The 21,896-nt window shown below is 38.9% G+C and overlaps 1 protein-coding gene across 3 annotated transcripts in view; it reads left to right on the forward strand.

Annotated features, from left to right (window-relative positions):
- The window catches only part of adgb (androglobin), a 204,956-nt gene that overhangs the window by 135,575 nt on the left and 47,485 nt on the right, over positions 1-21,896 (forward strand). For all 3 annotated transcript variants that reach the window (XM_039747534.1, XM_039747535.1, XM_039747536.1), the window contains 3 exons: positions 8,242-8,426; positions 11,740-11,915; positions 21,202-21,362. In XM_039747534.1, the coding sequence (XP_039603468.1) occupies positions 8,242-8,426; positions 11,740-11,915; positions 21,202-21,362 (522 nt within the window). The remainder of the gene's footprint in view (positions 1-8,241; positions 8,427-11,739; positions 11,916-21,201; positions 21,363-21,896) is intronic.

Consider the following 21,896-nt stretch of genomic DNA (forward strand, 5'->3'; position numbering starts at 1 on the left):
AACATGAATGATATGTATAACTGCTCAAAAAAAATTAAAGGAGAACTATGAAAACACATCAGATCTCAAAGGGAAAATAATCCTGCTGGATATCTATGCTGATATGGACCATGTAATGTGATAGGAATGAAAGGATGCAACATCGTTTGATTGGAAATGAAAACTATCAACCTACAGAGGGTTGAATTCAAACACATCTTGAAAATCAAAGTGAAAAAATGATGCGGCAGGCTAGTCCATTTTCCCGGAATTTCAGCAACTCAAAATTGTACTCAATAGTTCATATGGCCCCCACGTGCTTGTATGATGCCTGACAACATTGGGACATGCTCCTAATGAGACGACGGATGGTGTCCTGGGGATCTCCTTCCAGATTTGGACCAGGGCATCACTGATCTCCTGGACAATCTGAGGTGCAACCTGATGACATTGGATGGACCAAAACATAATGTCATAAAGAGGTGTTCTATTGGATTTAGGTCAGGTGAGCATGGGGGCCAGTTAGTGGTATCAATTCCTTCATCATCATCGCAGAAACTGCCTACATACTGCCTACATCATCGCAGAAAATGCACCAGGAGGAACCCAAGACCCACTGCACCAGCATAGGGTCTGAGAATGGGTCCAAAGGTTTCATCCTGATACCTAATGGCAGTCAAGGTACCGTTTTCTAGCCTGTAGAGGTCAGTGTGTCCCTCCATGGATATGCCTCCCCAGACCATCACATGACCACCAAATCGGTCATGCTAAACGATGTTACAGGCAGCGTAACATTCTTCACAGCTTCTCCAGACCCTTTCATGTCTATCACATGTGCTCATGGTGAACCTGCATTCATCTGTAAAAAGCACAGGGCAACAGGGGTGGACCTGCCAATTCTGGTATTTTATGGCAAATGCCAATCAAATTCCACAGTGCCGGGCAGTGAGCACAGGGCCCACTAGAGGACATCGGGCCCTCAGGCCACCCTCAACAACAACAACAACAACATTTATTTATATAGCACATTTTCATACAAACAAATTAATTCTGTTTCTGATTTGATCAGAGGCATTCTCACCAGTGGACTGCTGAAGGTCATTCTGTAGGGCTCTGGCAGTGCTCATCCTGTTCCTCCTTGCCAAAAGGAACAGATACCAGTCTCTGCTGTCAGGTTACGGACCTTCTACAACCCTGTCCATCTTTCCTAGAGTAACTGCCTGTCTCCTGGAATCTCCTCCATGCCCCTGAGACTGTGTAGGGAGACACAGCAAACCTTCTGGCAATAGCATATATTGATGTGCCATCCTGGAGAAGTTGGACTACCTGTGCAACCTCTGTAGGGTTCAGGTATCGCCTCATGCTACCAGTAGTGACACTGACCGTAGCCAAATGCAAAACTAGTGAAAAAAACAGTCAGAAAAGATGAGGAGGGAAAAATGTCAGGTGAGCTCCACCTGTTAAACCATTCCTGTTTTGGGGGTCATCTCATTGTTGCCCCTTTAGTGCACCTGTTGTTAATTTCATTAACACCAAAGCAGCTGAAACTGATTAACAATTCCCCCTGCTACTTAACTGACCAGCTCAATATCCCAGAAGTTTCAATGACTTGATGCTATACTCTGATTAAAAAGTGCTCCTTTAATTTTTTTGAGCAGTACATATATACTGTTTAATCAGTGGCCATCTTGTTAAGTACCCTTTCCAGTACTACGGTGGCACTTTTCACACATATGGTGTTTAATATAATTATTCATAATATACTGTACCTATTTCTTACATCAGAGATTAATTTGATAGTTTTTAATGAAAACTAAATAACAAACACATCCTCCAAACTTATACTAGCAATAAGCAAACATCATATACTCCCATGTGACTGTGTTGGTCAGAGTAATAAGTGCTCTAGTTACAAAGTCCTCTAAATGTCATCTATAGTTCCTTTCACACTTAACCTCTCACATGTATTGCAATTGAATTTTTAACAGTGGGTTGTAACACTACGCAATGTGAAATCTCGCAACTGGATTGTATGACAGTTAACCCACACTGAAGTCCATTAACATTGTAACATGAATAGATGTGGAAAGAAGAAAAAAATAATCTGAGGATGCCCACATGAAACCACATGATACGTCAAGTTGTATAAATGTAAGATTTAACTTATGCAGAAGCAATTACTAGAAGTGCACAAAGTGCATTATAGTGAGTGAAAATGCAATGGCAACAATCAGTGAGTGTTCTTGTTAAGTGTAAAACACCTTACCTGCTTGGCTAAGCCCGGGAAATAGGGACCATAGCCTGGACTGTATTGTAGGTGTAAAAGTTTTTAAACTGTTTCCCCAGAAGAACCTCAGGCACAAGACATTGTAGCATGGTCGCAAAAACTGACATATTTATGTGTTTGATTATGGCAAAATCCATTGAATTTCCATCTTAATATTAAAGAAAGTTGTTCCTTTAATACATAAAAAATAACACCACTGAAATGTCAATGGTACTGACATTGGTGCAGCAGGACACCCTGAAGCTGCAGGAGCAGGCACAGCGTGCTGATTTAAGATGACACTTTTTAAAGTACAAAAGCAGAATAATACAGCTTTAGAAGAGGCACCCCATCAGGATTCTTCTCATCTTCCACACTTTTACTGTAGACAATTGTACTTAATAATTAAAAGGTCCAGAGTAAATAGACAGTATGTGTTTAGATTTAATTGGCTGTTATCATCTTTAGATATTAAATTGAAATGTTTCTAAACTGAAAGATAAACCTCCAAATACACTGTAGGCTATTTTATGTTAATTAATTATATCGTCTAAAGTTGTACCAAAGCTGGAAACTATTTTTAAGTGAATGTCATTATTTTATTCATTTCTTTTGAAATACATCACCATGCCGAGTCAGGATTTATCTGATGCCAGCCCTTTAATGGGCACACCCACACACGTACAGTGGTCAGTCAAACTAACATTCATGTCTTGTGGAGGACAGGCGACTCTCCAGAAAGTGCCTGGGATGTGAACTCTACCAATTAAAAATTTCACTCAAGACTCTTCAGCTGCTGTGTAGCAATGGTGCCAGCTGCGTCACTCTGCAGCTCACAAAATCATTTAAGCAAAACATTTAACTAGGCTTTCTTGTAATAAAAGTAAAATATTAAATAATGCAAGGTAAAAGTCTGGTTAACATAGCTGATGATTTGTATTGAGAGTGCCAAGAACAAACTGGCATCTAGAAGGCATAATTGCCTAATTCAATTCAGTATAGTTAATTTTTGTATAGTGCTGTTCACAAGTTAGATACAAATACAAACTTTACAAATCACCAATTACATAAAGACACAGTTTTGTTAAAATAAACAGATAGGAAACACATTTTTATAAAGTTATTTAACTTAAATGGAGCCCAGTAATATCTGTCCATTAATTAATTGTTGAACTATGGGTAGACGGCAATGGAGGAGAGAAAAGCAAAAACTCCAGTTGGCAGGTTACCTTTGGAGAGTCCACAGTCAATTATAACAGAGAAAGGCAAAGATAAAGTCAGATAAAATCAGTAGGGGTGGACAAATCAGTAGTCCAGATGCCCTGGACTGCCACTTTTTAATTCTGGACAATCAAAGTACAGACACACAAAGCCCAGCAAACCGCCAGATGTTTTGAATATTTGGTCCGAGCAATATATTCCTAATCCAAAGCAATCTGGAAAAAAAAGTCACAAGTCTTCTTCTACGATATTAACTTTGGTGTTACTTTTAAAGACAGCTACTTGTAGTGCGCCAGACTGCTGTAACCCCAATCTAAAGCCTGGTTTCTACCTAAACCATCCACACTGTTTGCAAGAGCAACACAACAAAGTGATGTCAGATAGAGTGACACATGCTGGGTTTTCTCTCTGTGCTCCACACTGAATTACGTAGGCATGGTGCTATGTACCCTAAATGGTGAATTTTGAGGGGAGGGTGAATATGCAGGTGCCAGAATGTTAAACAAAGGCTAAATATGACACAATAGGTCATCATAGTGCAAGGAAGACATGCAAAAGTATTTGAAGTGCATCATCATGTACGTCACCCACTCACGAGAATGTCATGCTCGCTCCTCCTTCACCTCCTTTGGTTAATGAGTCTGTACACACACACCAGTCATCAATACAGTGAAATTGTGCAGCAAGTCTATAAAGCAAGCTAGAGAAACAATAGCGTTAACGGAGGCAGTGGGGGGTAAGAATGCCAAAAGTTAATCTTATCCTCTCATCATTTACCATGATATTAATGAAGTAATAATTAATACATACAGTACTTTGTTCTGGAATTGAAAAATAAAAGAACAGATGAGAGGACAAGTCAAACCATTTCACTACTGCTCCAATGCCAGTTACAAGTGAAAGGGATCATAATTACAAGCAGCATTATGACAAAAATAAATAGAAACGAAGTTTTTTTTATCAAATTAAATATGGATGATATTCTGGAAAGTAGCAATGGCTGCAATGAGGGGGAGTGCATCATAACCAAGTTAAAGAATGTACTGTGTTTTATGCAGAGAGCATCCAGAAACCGCATATAAAGGGTAAAACTAATATTAGGATTGAAGTAAACCACATATAAAGGGTAAAAACTAATTTTAGGATTGAAGTGCTGAGAAAGCACAGTAACATTGTACTGTTTACTACTCAGCCTGAAATATCTAACAAATGCTGATGCAGTTATGAAACATACAAATAAAAAAAATGTACATTGATGAAACAGGTAATTGTTTAGCTGACACGGCTTGCTACCACCAAGAAAATGACTTGAAATATTCAGCAGCTTGTTGATCACATGTGGTAGCTGGAATGTTCCAACAATGCTCCTGTCACAAATTTTCAATGTTCAAGTATAGTAAATGGAAATTAACCTTTCAAAATCAGAGGGCGATCTAATATTAAAAAACGATCTGGCATTATGCAGTCACCGAGAGAAATCTCATAAAAAAATATGATACTTGGCATTGAATGATATGAACTCTGGACTCCTAACAGATACACTGGAGGTTTTGAAAATACTGTTTACTATTAGGCCAAAAGCTGCAGAGTGTGAAAATGCATTTTCAGGCCTGAACCTCATCTTTACTAACATAAGGACCAACTTAATGGTCCAAGCATGACAAATTTCAGTGCAGGTATATGCACAGATCACTGGCTGTGGCCAACTAAACATGTATGACACTGTAGTGGACATACGGTATAACCCTAAGAGTCAAACTGAAGATGTTTCTGACAGAGAAACTAATTGGTGGGGTCTAAATTAGGTCTGAAAACAAAATATGGGAATGCAATATTCATGTGTAATGAGTATTTCATGTTTGATAGAATATTTTTATGTACATTGGAAAAAGACAATACATAAGCATAATAAAATGATTTAAAAATAATTTGTTTGATAAAATATTCTCTTCAAAGATACTGATTGCCTTTATATTGTGGTACTTGATGAAGTACTGTGTACCATGTACAACAAAACTTTACAAAAAAATGTGCCTATAAAAAGTTGCAGGTCACATTCGACCCTGTATGTAAAGCTGTGCTACCAGAAAGCGTGCCTGGACTACCAGGTTTGAAAAGCTGCAGACTACCATTTGTGTTTATAGTTTGTCCACAGCTGAGTTAGAGTCCTGGAGACCTTGGCCAAGTGGTCACCCACATACCCCTGGGTATTCAGCCGTAGAGTCAATGCTGCTTTGTCTATTCTTGGTCTAAGAGATGTCACATTTGATAGAATATCACATTAGGCCATGCATATTTTGTATGCCTAAACTCACAGTGCATGCTTAGCATTTGAGACAAAGGACTATGCTCCTAAAGTCAAAGATATATCAGACGGCCTATGGCCAAGAATTACATTTTAGCATTAATTCCACATTACAATTGCTGCTTTTATTTTACTACTTATGCTTGTATGAAAAAAATAGCATTCAACTATTACATTGCTGGATTTAGATAGATAGATAGATAGATAGATAGATAGATAGATAGATAGATAGATAGATAGATAGATAGATAGATAGATAGATAGATAGATAGATAGATAGATAGATAGATAGATAGATAGAATGGACGAACAGACCGATAAATAAATGAACTTACTAACTACTTTGTTTGTCCACAGGGAGAAATCTGGCTTTTCGCAGAAGCTCCTTATACAAATAAATATATCAATATATAGATACATATTGAATAAATACAAATAGATAAAAGTTCTGACTTGGCTGTCACAGTCACTGAGAGGCAATTGGCACATGTATTGCTATTGGTATAAAAAAGCCCCAGTAGTGTTTCTTAACACACTTCTGCTGAATAAGTTTTTGACTGAAAATACTCAATGTTATCAAAGGGAGGATAAGCAGCATTGCTCATAATGGTACCCAGTTTTCTTTAAATTCTCTCCTTTTCTACTACCTCCATAACAAATTTTCAGCTTTCATCCAGTGTTCCATAATATACACTTGGTGTTGAAGATAGCTCAATGACAGGCAAATTGACAGCACTGAAGCAGTAGAATCAGCTGCCTCAGGTGTGACCCTTCTCAGGCTCCTCCGGTTGACATCAAGGTAGCTTTACAAGTGGGAGAAAGAGAGATACCCTTGCAGTGATAGTGGCAGGTTTGGCATGAAGAAGAGTCCAGAGAGAGTGATTGCTAAAAGTGAACAGAAGCAGAGCAAATTGGGAAAGAGTAGAAGTAAAAGTTGTCAACAAATGTGTGATGGCTATTTTAGGACTACTTCCCCAACAGAGGGATATTATAAATAAATAAATACATACATACATACTGTACATAACTTACATAAATACATATGCTTGAGTGACAGAACTGAAAGTTTATTGAGGTACCACAAATTTATTTATCGGTAATTGCTACAATACTTTTAGGTTCCATGAGCTTCTAAAGCTGGATATTACAATAGTATTAATCAAAACTGTGCAACTGTCAAAGTGTACTAAATCAAAGCATAAACCACAGTAGATGAGTGGGTTGGCAAAAGAAATGTGAAATGTTGATTAAGAAAGGAGTTGAGATGCTGCAAATGGGTTGGGGTCTCTGTGAGGTCTGAGAAATTTATGAATGAATAAGACCAAAGTTGAGTAGGAGAATAAATGGGCGCACTAACAATATATCTGGATGGAGCGGTCACGCGTTGTTTTATAGGCATTCTCAGTGGAGTAGTTAAAATGGAAGGTCAGTAACTGTGAGCAGTCTGATTTTAATAAGTAATAAATACTTCCAAATAATGGAAGAGCTGAACTGTCAAATCTGTATCCTGACCCTCTAATTGGTCTTCCTTGCAATATTTTACTGTAACATAAGCAGAGTTAGCATGAGTACCATACATACAAATGTGACCACAGTTAATTGCTATACCTTCCAAAGCATGATGAATAGTAATGTTTTGGCAATAAAATGCTAATGCAATAGCATACTTTAGTAAATGCAAGTTTTCTGTGAGCAAATGGTCGTCATGTTTAAGTTTTAAAATTGTGAATGTTATGGACTAGCATTAATGAGCAATTTAAAAGTCACTTGAATCAATGAGCAATTTAAAAGTCACTTGACTTACACCTGCCACCACATTTTGAGAACCACCGTAGTAAGACTTGGTTACACATAAAGGGTCTCTGGAGTGATTGTCACTGTCTTAGGAGTTTTTCTGACATGAGCATTGCATATATTCTGTTGTATAATGTGCCTTGTTTCATTTATTGCTATAGCCTGTAGTACTGTGAACATTGACAGGGGTCACACTACATGTATAAGCCTAAGCTACAGAAAAGCATTTCCAATCTACCCTTACATGTTACCAATCAGTCTTAATTTTATTCTACTGTGTATAAAGTAGGATTCCCTTGCACCCAGACTCCATGTACTAAATACAGTACTGTTATTACATTTTTCTAAAAACATAAGACGGGGTGACATGGAGATGCAGTGCGCCTGTGTCATGGTATCCTCTATATTCCAGTACATATGCATTTTTGATTATATGTTGACTCCCAATTTTGAATTTTCTCAGTGTAAATTAATGTGGCATTATCCATAAGTGAGTCTTGGAGTGTCCTGGTGTCCTATTTGTGGCTCCTGCCTTGTGCAAGATGCTACCAGGTTTGTAATGTAGAAGCAGGCTCAATGTATGAATGTTTTTTTAAACAATATAACATGTGTAATTATTATTTTTTTTTAAATATTTAATGTTCTTTCCTTCTTTTGTGCCTATTCAATTGAAAAGAAATATACATTTACAGCAGAAGCTCATTCAGGCGATTCAGCACTCACATCAGGAAAATGGAAAATGCTTCTGGTCGGATCTTGTAATCAGTTGCCGATCCTCAGTCAAGAGCCAATAAACAACAATTTTGCTGTGAAGGAATTTAAAGATTATTATATTCCAAATGATAAACATCAAATCTGCAGGTGAGCAAGTGTGTTTTGACTTCTAACAGTATTGTAGCCCTTGTATCACTGGAAGTCTTTGACCAAATTTCGTTAGTATATTTTGTCATTTTAGGTTTGAAAACTTCAATGCCATGCTGAGTTTTTATATGGATCAGGTTGTTTTTGAGTCTATAATCTTTAAATATATACAAATTGTTAGGCTTTATGGACAATAAATTAGATTTTCTGTGTTTTTATATTTTACAAATTCTAAGAACAGTTTTCTTTTATTGATTTAATTATGTTTTCCTCTGATATTCCAAAAAGTGGTGTAGGCTGGCACTGGATTTTCCTCCCTCATCCTTAATGCCATGCAAGCTAATTTAACTGATGATTTTAGGGTAGTCATGTGTGAGTGTGGACCTTGCTTTAGACTGGTGCCCATTCCATCTCTTCATGTAACATGTGCCTAGTGCTTCTGGCATGGGCTCCTGCTCCCTGTGATGTTGTATTGTATTATATGGGTTTAAGAATGTTATGAATCTACTGTATATGTGTATATTTTCTAAACATATTTGTCTCTTAATTGACCCTGCATGACTGAGTGATCTTCATGATGGACAGTCACCCCATTCAGGGTTTGTTTCTGCCTTATGCCAAATGCTGCCTGCATAGGCTCCAGTACCTATGGCCCTGAAATGTACAAATCCACGGGGAGATGAATTATTTTATTATTATCAGGATACTTCTGTAGAATAGCCAATTCTTTAGCACTGATTGTTTCAAACCTTTGTTAAATAAAACAATGCTGAGTTGAAATGTAAATTTGGAACAACATTAAATTTTAACAAGAAATAAGCAGAGAAGTACAGTGATATGAACAAAGTATGAGAGAAACATTAAGACTGCAGCCATTAAATGTATTGTTTTCTCTATATAAAATATAATCTTATTAAAAATTGTATTTGTGTTTAATTGGAAATATGTAAAAAAAGAAAAAAACAAAAAGCTGTAATTAGTATGTCCATTGGGTAATGAGGCTTTTCCTTGTAGTATTGTTAAGTGTAGGCATTCACAAATAGATTTTTGCACCTTAGATTTGTCAATTTATTCTTCACACTTTAAAGTCATACCAATAAACCAGGTACAGGTTTCATTAATTTTCTTTATGCTTTGTTGACATAGCCAATGTGTTTTTATACTTCACTAGTCTTAATTAATTTGTAAGCCTTGCAAAAGAGCTGAACTGAATAGGTGGATCGAAAAATGGATGGAATGGATGGACAGCCTGATTATGATGATTGATCCTCCTATTTATTTAGGTTAGTTAGAGTCAATTAGTGTGTAATTGTGTTTTGTTTAACTCATTAGAAGAAGCAAGAAAGATGTAGTAGTATCATCTCACTGAATCCTTCTACTCCAAAAAGAATAATAAATGAATTTAAAATATAGTGGGGCAATATTACAATGTGTGTACTTAAAACACAAATAGGGAATGTTTTATTCGGCTCATTAGCAACTTATTTTGTTCAAATAAAATAATGTTGAAAGAAAACACGCAGCTGATAGTTAAAAAAATGGAAATTGAAAAGCAACTATTTGGTTAATGAAATATAAGAGAAAACAGAGTGATGCATGATACATAGAAGCAACGCAAATAGGGAAGTGATTTAAGAGATGCCTGATAAGATGTGATAACTGAGAAGAGAATTCATTTATTTGTCATTAAAACAAACATATGCCATACATGAGCAGCATCTTGGGTGATGTCTGCAGTAAAAAAGATAGCACATGAAAAGTGATGCTTTACAATGCTCAAGGTCTATATCCCTCATTATAAATTAAAAGAACTTTTGATAAATAAATCTAAACTGAGGAATGAATTTAAAAAAAATAAATTAAAGGCTTACGCCTGGTAAGGCTGGTGCCACTAGACCTGAGCCATATTCTAAAAAGGACAGTGTAATTTTATACCTTCATAATTAATGTATTATTTTTAAAGGTTTTTCATTAATTTCATTACAGACCTTCTGTAGTTTAAAAAAAAACCCAAACAAATCAAGCAGTTTTGCATTTGGTGCATCCTTTTGTGCATCTCCTCAATTTGTAACCCTGCTTATCCACTCGGGGAGCCATTAGAATCGGGTGCCTATTCCTTTGGCACATCCACTTTTAATTTCTTTGTTCACAGGCAATTCCACTGAACATCCAATATGCAGTTGTGTGTGTCTTCATGTGTGATGAATTGTTTTGGAATTCATTGTGCGGCTTTCTCTTCTCAGAGCTTTGGAAAAAGTAATAATTTCTAGTTTTATGCAAATTTTCCTCATGTGATATCTGTTTGATTTTTATCTTGCTGAATAATGTAATATTGTATGTCCAACAACACCAGCAAATGAGCTGTTCAGGGCACGTGTCCTCCTGAGATAAGGATTACAATGACAAATGTGTTCAAATTAAAATAAATGAAATTTAAATATTATGATGATGACAGATTAACAATTATTTACCCTAAAACATTTTCCAAAATTGTTAATAAAATGCTGAACAAATAACAGTCACCTAATCTAAAGCTGCATGTTTGACATTGCATATAAAGCAAAGCTATCTTGACATCTTGCCTGGTCACCTTTTATTAAATGGATCATATCATGCTATGTACATTATGTAACATAATTTATATAACAGCTGGCTACAATAATAATATTGTGGTTAGTACTACTGCCTCACAGCTCCAGACACATGGGTTCAAATCCTATCCCAGTCAACATCTATGCAGAGTTTAAATGTTTCCCTGAGATCGCATGGGGTTTAGGCTTCTTCTCACATTTTGATATTGTACATGTAGTATTTATTGGTAGCTTGCCCTTTAGGAAGTGGTGCACTGTTTCATTTAGAGATATTGCTAAATTGTGAATTAATTTTGGGTATTGTTTAAAGTAATTCTTCTTCTTTGTAGCCACTTGACTGTGTGTACCTACTAGTTTTCAGTTGTTGTGTCTTTGTTTAGTTCCTTGTATTTGCACTTTCTTGCAGCAAATAGATTTCCCAGTGGGGTGATAATGTCTACTTACCCTAACCTATCCTATTCATTTTCCAAGCTGCTTATCCAGTCTAAGGTGATGGGAAGCTGGTGCCCATCTCTGACAATATTAGGGTGTGTACCTACTGTAAATACAGTACACCAGGTAATGCAGCAGTATCCCATGAAGAATCAGTTCTAATTTAGGATGCAGCGAGTATAATCTTTACCTATTTGTGATCCTGATGTGGACACGAAGGAGGAAGTTGCATATAGTGTGTAATCCTCATCTATACTGAATGTCCAACAATGTAATATTTATTTTTTTAGGGTGTTCATCAAGGTAACTGCAAATCATTTGGCTACTATTCAGATACAGACTTCAAAACCTGATGTGTATATCAAGTTACAGATTCTCAATAATGAAAAAGAAGTGGCATCATCAACTGGAAAAGGTCATGTCATCATACCAGCATTCACCTTTTTGACTAATGAGAGGCCACTGTGTAAGTCACTTATGTTTGTATTTCATTGTATTGCATCTCAAGATACTGTATACCTTTATATATATATTGTGTATGTCTTATTGAACAGAAGTTGTAATAAGTGGCAGGGATTTTAAAAGGTTTGCCTTTTGAGTCAAGTCAAATTTATTAGCAGCATCATTGCACATCTTTTATTTTTTATCTTTTACCACATTGTTTAGGTGAAACCAAACTCAAAGTCGAAAAGGAAGCAAGTACATTTTCCCTAAAAGTTTTTTTATTTGTTTAAGTCCTGAGTCTTTCACAAAGTTCCTTAATTTGTTCAGTCAAAGTTTAGATCTTACACACTGCACACTGCCTCTTTTATTGTGAAAATCAAGCCAAAGTCACACACTGCGCCACATTGTCTTGCAACATGTCATGTCTGCAATTATCTATACTAATAAAAGGCAAAGCCCTCACTCACTCACTCACTCACTCACTCACTCACTCACTCATCACTAATTCTCCAACTTCCCGTGTAGGTAGAAGGCTGAAATTTGGCAGGCTCATTCCTTACAGCTTACATACAAAAGTTGGGCAGGTTTCATTTTGAAATTCTACGCATAATGGTCATAACTGGAACCTATTTTTTTGTCCATATACTATAATAGACTTCTGCTCGATGCCCGTGGGAGGCAAGGTTACGCCTCCCATGTAATTTAGTGCCTGCTCATATAAAGCTGTCCGTCAGCGGCAATCCAATAGAAACACTGCCGCTAAATATTCACGGGTGAAGGACTGTGCTTATACAGACGAAGTTGAGATGGTCAGGGTGGTGTTTGGCACAATCTTAGCGAAACTGCGAGAGAAACTTTTAAGTGCCGTGTCTTAGCTAACATTAAATACAGCCGTGGACATCGCATGAGATGGCACCAGCATAGCTGTGAACCTTCGATGCATGTACACCGAGCGGCTCACATGAAATGACGCAGTACACAGACAAAAAGCAATAGTTCCAAAGAGGGCTGAACAAAAACCGAATTACACAATTGAGAAGGCAGCAAAAAAATATGAAGCGTGTGATACATACAAGCATATTCATAAGTGCAGCTACTGCGGAAACAAAGCACACGGTGGAAAAAGTCAATGTCCCGCTAAAGGAAGACAGTGTAAAAAAAAACCTGTGCATGCAGTGTGTCACGTCTCAGATAAAGAGGAAGACGAGCTGTTTATTGATGCAGTAAGAAACGAATCGATGAATGAAACCTGTTATCTTTACAACGATTGACAAACACGGAATGTAACTTGAACACAACACATCCTCCAAATACGAACCTGATTGAAAGAAATAATGATAATCAAATCCTTGATGACAGCAACACTCATAACACTCACAAAACAATTACTGTATATTGACAATCATGTTACGTTATTTTTAAAATGTTCCCTTTTCTTTTTCATAACTTCTTTAGCACACTACTTCTCCGCTGCGAAGGGGTATATATATACCCCGATCTACATACTCTCAAATAGACAAATCACACGCTGTGGTTTGATTCCCGACAGGGGGTGCACTGAGTATATACGCATGCTTCCCGATTCATTTTACCCTCGCATCCCTTTGGTTTGAGACGTATGAAAAAATATACGGTTAACGCAGAAAGACATATCACCAATTGAAGCTTTATGAATAATGGATACAAAGCGCGTTCCTAAGACTGATCGGAGACAAATTTCATTTCAAAAGACTACCCGACGGAAGCCTTGATAAAAGCGTGGTTTTGCGCAAACTGTCCAAATACGAACCTGATTGAAAGAAATTATAATCAAATCCTTGATGACAGCAACACTCATAACGGTCACAAAACTATTACATTCACAATCATGTTACGTTATTTTTAAAATGTTTCCTTTTCTTAGCACAAGCACAGCTGAGAAGCTTCGATGCATTTACTCCATAACGTGTTAAAAAAAAATCACACTTTTAATTCCAAGCAAAGGGGAACTTTTGTCAATGCATGATTTACTGGTACATCGATTACATTGATGCACACATCAGAGCTATAAAAATGTTAGAGTTGGAATAAAGCACGTTCCTACGACTGATCGGAGGAAAATTTCATTTCAAAAGACTACCCGAGCGAAGCCTTGATAAAAGCATGGTTTTGTGCACACTGAAAAGCAAGCAAAATTAGATGCATTACAGAAAGCGGATTTTGTGGCTCTTACTGGGGATCATTGGACATCCGTGACCGTTAGTAATTCTAATTACATCTAATTACAAAATGTTCAATAATCACACTGTTTTAGCCTAATGTACAAAATAATTTTGGCTGAGGTTACTCAGAGTTTAAAGATTAAGTTGGTCAAATTACCTTTTATGTTTCTGCCTTATTTCTTTAAGAAGAAAAACTGCACTTTATGTTGAAATTTTTTATTATTATTTAAAGACAATATCATTCTGAAAATGTACTTAAAGTACTTAAAATACCACTTTATTTTTAAGTCTGCCCAATTTTAGCCAGGGATGATATTTTTGTTTCTGTTTTGAATTGAAATGCAGTTTAAAAGCATTTTTTTTCAGAAATTAAAAGAGTTTGAGTTTACAATATTCATGTCCATGTCTATTATTTGATTCTGTCGCCCACTAAAACCCTTTTAAATTAAAAAAAAACATTTGCGATTTGGGGCAAATTTTCAAGTGTGATTACATACGATTAATCAAGATTAATTATTACACAGCCTCTAATTAATTAGATTAATTTTTTTAATCGAGTCCCACCCCTAATATATATATATGTAGATATATATATATGTAGATTTGTATATATATATGTGTATATACAGTATATGTGTAGATATGTATATGTATATATATATGTGTGTGTGTGTGTGTGTATATATATGTGTATATATATATGTATATATATATGTATGTATATGTTGTGGCAGTAGGGGGCGCTAGTGCTCCCTTGAACCCTCAGGTACAACTCCAGACACCAGGTAAAAGTCCAAGACTCCTTATTATTTTTTACAGTGCACCAAGCACCTTCCACACTACTCATATAATAAACTCTTTTAAACAAACTCTCTTCCTCGCCCAGACACTTGCTCCTCTACCTCCCAGCTCAGCTGTGTCTGGACTGAGCCACAGTCCTTTTATAGCCCCTGACCCGGAGGTATTTCTGTCCCATCAGTCCATAGTTCCTAATTCCTTCCGGGTCAGGGCAATCAGTCCTTTACTTCAACCCGGGAGCACGACATTTCTTCCCGTCATGTGACTGTGACGTACTCCCGGGTCATACGGCATCACAGAGTCCATAAGCCCCCCCACAGCGACTCCTTGTGGTCCCCAAGGTATCCAGCAGGGCTGTGTATAAACACTACAAAGTCCATAAGGCCCTGCTGGACCTCGGGGCACGATCCTGCTGTCGGGAGAGCTCCTCCTGGCGGTCTGGGGGTGAGAACCGGCATGGGAAGCCGGCAGTCCTCCACAATGTATATACAGTATATATGTATTTGTATATATATGTATATGTATATATATATATATGTGTATATATAAACTACTCAAAAAAATTAAAGGAACACTTTGAAAACACATCAGATCTCAATGGGAAAAAGAAATCCTCCTGGATATCTATACTGATATAGACTGGGTAATGTGTTAGGAACGAAAGGATGCCACATCGTTTGATGGAAATGAAAATGATCAACCTACAGAGCCCTGAATTCAAAGACGCCCCAAAAATCAGAGTGAAAAAATTATGTGGCAGGCTAGTCCATTTTGCCAAAATTTAATTGCAGCAACTCAAAATTGTACGCAGCACTTTGTATGGCCCCTGTGTTCTTGTATACATGCCTGACAACATCGGTGCATGCTTCTAATGAGATGACAGATGGTTGTGGGGGATCTCCTCCCAGATCTGGACCAGGGCATCACTGAACTCCTGGACAGTCTGAGGTGCAACCTGGTGGCATTGGATGGACCAAAACATAATGTCCCAGAGGTGTTCTATTGGATTTAGGTCAGGAAAGTGTAGTGGCCAGTCAATGGTATCAATTCCTTCATCCTCCAGGAACTGCCTGTATACTCTCACCACATGAGGCCAGGAATTGTCGTGCACCAGGAGCCACTGTACCAGCATAGGGTCTGACAATGGGTCCAAGGATTTCATCCTGATACCTAATGGCAGCCAAGGTGCCTTTGTCAAGCCTGTAGCGGTCTGTGTGACCCTCCATGGATATGCCTCCCCAGACAATCATTAACCCACCACCAAACTGCTCATGCTGAATAATGTTACAGGCAGCATAATGTTCTCCATGGCTTCTCCAGACCCTTTCACTTCTGTCACGTGCTCAGGGTGAACCTGCTCTCATCTGTAAAAGCACAGGGCACCAGTGGTGCATCTGCCAATTCTGGTATTCTATGGCGAATGCCAATCGAGCTGCATGCTGCTGGGCAGTGAGCTCAGGGCCCATTAGAGGACATGGGGCCCTTGGGTCACCCTCATGAAGTCTTTCTGGTTGTTTGGTCAGAGACATTCACACCAGTGGCCTGCTGGAGGTCATTTTGTAGGGCTCTGGCAGTGCTCATCCTGTTCCTCCTTGCCCAAAGGAGCAGATACTGGTCCTGCTGATGGGTTATGGACCTTCTATGGCCCTCTCCAGCTCTCCTAGAGTAACTGCTTGTCTCTAGAATCTCCTCCATGCCCTTGAGACTTTGCAGGGAGACACAGCAAACCTTCTGGCAATGACACGTATTGATGTGCCATCCTGGAGAAGTTGGACTACCTGTGCAACCTCTGTAGGGTCCAGGTATCGCCTCATGCTACCAGTAGTGACACTGACTGTAGCCAAATGCAAAACTAGTGAAGAAACAGTCAGAAAAGATGAGGAGGGAAAAATGGCAGTGGCCTCCACCTGTTAAACCATTCCTGTTTTGGGGGTCATCTCATTGTTGCCCCTCTAGTGCATCTGTTGTTAATTTCATTAACACCACAGCAGCTGAAACTGATTAACAACCCCTCTGCTACTTAACTGACCAGATTAATATCCCATGAGTTTCATTGACTTTATGCTATACTCTGATTAAAAAGTGTTCCTTTAATTCTTTTGAGCGGTATATATCTGTATATATTGTGAACGCTGACCCTGGCACAGACAGCCTCCCGTCCTCTCCCTCCAGCTCTGTCCGCTTCCTCCCAACATCCACCAATGACTGGAGGGAGGCGGCCCCTTATATAATGCTCCCGGATGAGTCCCAGGTGTTCCCAGTATCCGCTCCTTGGCCACGCCCCAGCGTGGCGGAAGTGTCGGCTGTCCTCCTGGCAGCTCTCCGGCGCCACATAAAGTCTTCCCCGCACTTCCTGGTGTGGCGGAAGTGCCGGGCTCCCGGATATTAGGCCCTGGGCGCCGCCTGGCGGTGGCCACGGGTCCCTACAGGGCTGGGCTTCCAAGCCCTGTACCCGAGGCCCCCTGCATAACCAGGACGGACGCCCCCACTCCGTCTGGAGGAGGCACTCGCCCTCCTCTGATCCTCCATGGCGTCCCGGCCGGGCTCCAGCCCCAGCCGAGGACCGTACGGGATAAACCGGCATCGGGGCGCCACCTGGCAGTGACCACAGGCCCCTACAGGGTAGGGCTTCCATGCCCTCGACCTGTGGCTCCCAACAGAACCAGGACGGACGGGGACCACAATATGTATATATATATGTATACATTTGTATATGTGTGTACCGTATATATATATATATACGTATATATATGTATATATGTATGCATATATATATATGTGTATATATATGTTTATATGTGTGTGTGTGTATGTATATATATATATATATATATATATATATATATATCAGCAACACTCATGACAATAACAACACAATTACATTGTCAATCATGTTACGTTATTATTAAAATGTTTCCTTTTCTTTTTTATTACTTCTTTAACACACTACTTCTCCGCTGTGAAGCGCGGGTATTTTGCTAGTTATTTTTATATATCTACATACTAATATAATATATCATACAACAACAACAACAACATTTATTTATATAGCACATTTTCATACAAAAAATGTAGCTCAAAGTGCTTTACAAAATGAAGAATAGAAAAATTGAAGACACAATAAAAAATAGTCAACATTAATTAACATAGAATAAGTAAGGTCTGATGGCCAGGGTGGACAGAAAAAACAAAAAAAAACTCCAAAGGCTGGAGAAAAAAATAAAATCTGTAGGGATTCCAGACCAAGAGACCGCCCAGTCCCCTCTGGGCAATCTACCTAACAAATCAAACAGTCCTCTTTGTATTTAGGGTTTTCATGGAAGGACTTGATGATGATGGTCACGTAGACTTCTGGCTTTCAGTCCATACATTATTTAGTACTATAAAAAAATAAATTAGGCCACAGCTGAATGTCCATCTGTGATATCCAGTCTTTTGTATTTGACGTGATCTGTAAGAAATTGTTTTTGTGCGAGCTCAGTAAGTTCTATTCAGATATTTGTACACTTCTTCTTTCGGCTGCTCCCGTTAGGGGTTGCCACAACGGATCATCTTGTTTCATATCTTCCTTTCTTCTGCAACTTGCTCTGTAACACCCATCATCTGCATGTCCTCTCTCACCACATCCATAAACCTTCTCTTAGGCCTTCCTCTTTTCCTCTTTCCTGGCAGCTCTATCTTTAACATTATTTTCCCAATATACCCAGCATCTCTCCTCTTCACATGTCCAAACCAACACAATCTTGCCACTCTGACTTTGTCTCCCAACCATCCAACCTGAGCCAACCCTCTAATGTACTATTTCTAATCCTGTCCATCCATGTCACCCCACAGATCTTAGCATCTTTAACTCTGCTACCTCCAGCTCTATCTTCTGCTCTCTGGTCAGTGCCACTGTCTCCAACTCATATAACATAGCTGGTCTCACTACCATCCTGTAGATCTTTCCTTCACCACAGTAAAAAGTTGGGGACTTGTGCACACACCATTTCTAAATGGGATCTCTGCACCTGCCAGGATTAGTCCAAATTGTGTTCAGTGAAACAGTATTTCACCTGGTGGATTAAACCATTGGGTGGGGGAGATTTCACTACAAAAAGGGAAGAATGTTCTGGAGGAATGGGATCCAGTCTTTCTTCCAGGTATCATGTCCATGGAATCCATTGGCTTTATTTCACTCCACTGTGACAACTGGGGGCTTAATTTTAACCTTCTGAATCTGGTACTGGTCAAATGTTCATGGATGGGTAGATACGTAATTTCCATAATCTTTGAGTATACTCTAAGAAGAGCTTTTTGCTATCGGATGTAAGGTGGCGCTATGTGATTAAGGACTGGGAGGCAGAACTTTGGTATGGCCTTTAAGTACCCAGATATGAATCTCATGGTGACTTGTTGGTGTGTGGGCTGTTTAGCCATACTGCAGTTCTATCTTACATCCTTGTTGTGTACCCTGAGTGACATTAAAGAGCTAAAACAGCCAGCTGCTAAACGTATAAGTCATTTGGACTCCTGGCACATCAAAATGCATACAGTGACCAAATGTCTGTATGCATATGTATATCTGTATCTGTATACCTATATACCTCTATATCTGTATACCTCTCTGTCTCCTTCCGTCAGAATTGAAGCTCTTCCCTTAATAAACTAGCAGGGTTTCAGTGTGTACATGTTTTCACAAACATAATACCTACTGTCCCATGACTACATTTCAGCAAACCTCCTAGCACCGTAAAAGCTGTGGCCCTTTCTGTTGATAGGACCCTGGCACTATTATAGATAGATAGATAGATAGATAGATAGATAGATAGATAGATCTTTATTGTCATTGTCACTTTTACAAAGGAACAGCAAAATTGAAGGTTCAGTTGACTCAGTGTGAGGTATAAGAATTAAAAAGACAAGAAGAGAGAAAATAATAACAAACCATCCATCCATCCATTTCCTAACCCGCTGAATCCGAATACAGGGTCACGGGGGTCTGCTGGAGCCAATCCCAGCCAGCACAGGACACAAGGCAGGAACCAATCCTGGGCAGGGTGCCAACTCACCGCAGGACTAATAACAAACCGAATAGTAATAAAAGTACTTTATAAAATATACAAATTGCACTAGTTAAATGTACAAATTGCACTGGTTGACTTAAGGTCTATATTGCACATAAGGAGAATGATATGGAGCAGTTTTATTCTGAGTTCAGGGCCATGACTGCTTTTGGATAAAAGCTGTTTTTAAGGCTGTTTGTCCTGGTTTTCATTGCTCTGTATCTCTTGCCCGATGGCAAAAGCTGGAAGAGGCAATGACGAGGATGTGATGAATCCTGTGAAATGTCTATTGCTTTTTTGCGGCATCGGGAGGTATTGATTTGTTCCAGAGTGGGGAGGGTACAACCAATTGTTCTCTCCTCTGTCCTGACAACACTGTGGAGTGCTTTCCTTTCTGAGGAAGTGCAGCTGCTGTACCATACACACAGTCTGTACATAAGCACACACTCGATGGAACAGTGATAAAAGGAAATGAGCAGATTTTTGGGGAGATGGTTCTTTTTGAGGATTCTCAGAAAATACAGTCTCTGCTGCGCCTTCTTCAGCAGCTCCTTGGTGTTGGCACTCCAGGTCGGGTCATCCTCCAGCCCAATGCCCAGAAACCTGAACACCGAGACCCTCTCCACACAGGCCCCACCAATGATGAATGGCTGGATGTCAGTTTTGTTTTTTCTAAAGTCAATAGCAAGCTCCTTCGTTTTTGTGGTGTTGAGGAGCAGGTTATTGACTCTGCACCATTCTGACAACCGCTCCACATCGTCCCTGTATGCCAGCTCACCCTCCTTGCCCAAGATAAGTCCGACCACAGTCGTGCCATCCGCAAACTTTATGATCTTATTGCTATGGTGAGTGGGGACACAGTCATATGTGTAAAGGGTGTAGAGGAGCGGGCTCAGCACAGAACCCTGCACAGTCCCGGTGTTGAGGCTGAGAACAGTGGAGGTGTGCGGACTCAGCCTGACCCTCTGGGAGCGACCAGACAGGAAGTCCAGTATCCAACTGCAGGTGAGAGATGGAAGTCCCAGATACTGTTCATTTCATATGCAATGACACCCTTTACCTTGCACCCCAATGCAGCATATTTAATTATATAAATGCTTATTTACCTTTGTAGAATTTTCAGTAGTGTTGCATGTTTAGTTCATTGTTACCAGTTTCCTTTAACTGTTGCTTCTTATGTCCTCAGCAGTCTTTATATTCTCTTCTTAGAACAATTATACAACCATTTAATCACTGCACATGTGATTTTTTTTTCTGATAACAGCAACTTCAAGTCAGACTTCAGGAAAACTTGGTAAAAAGGAAAGAAATGGCTCTGCTACAAGCCAGAAACAGTCTAGATCTGTGATATCCCAGATAAATACAGGTGAAGAAAACAATATCCATATGACAGTCCCAAAAGATTCTGGACATGTTCAACAAGCGGTAAGACGTGTAAGCTTTCATAGATTTGAAAAGTTTAAAGCATCCCACTACTAAATCATTGTTTTTATTCCTGTTGTTTTTGTTAATACTTTTATCCACATTTGATTTACAACCATAGTATGAATGTCATAAATCAAATCAAAATTGGCATTGGCAACAGGCTGAACAAGGTAGACTAGACTTTGATATCCATATCAAGAATCTCTAGCAGCTCCTAGGAAAGTACAGGGTGCTGTGAGATATAATCCTTCTAGTGTGTCCTGAGCCTGCTTCCATAGAAATTGTTCCGGGGACTTATTCTCAAGATTCTCATTTTAACCACTTACCTTTACCTTCACAATTTTGAGTTAAACTTCTTAAAACTTAAATACATGTTGTATCCATCAACATTTGTCTGAGAACTTTGCTCCTTCTTCAACTCTACAAACAAGTGCAAGGTTTGCAGTACTTCCATTGTTATGCAATGTCATTTTCCCATCACATATGAAAAATACCTTGGGCTTCTAATAGATGTTCCTTTCTCACCTGCATAGA

Source organism: Polypterus senegalus, chromosome 3, assembly GCF_016835505.1.
Source record: "Polypterus senegalus isolate Bchr_013 chromosome 3, ASM1683550v1, whole genome shotgun sequence".
NCBI lineage: Eukaryota > Metazoa > Chordata > Cladistia > Polypteriformes > Polypteridae > Polypterus > Polypterus senegalus.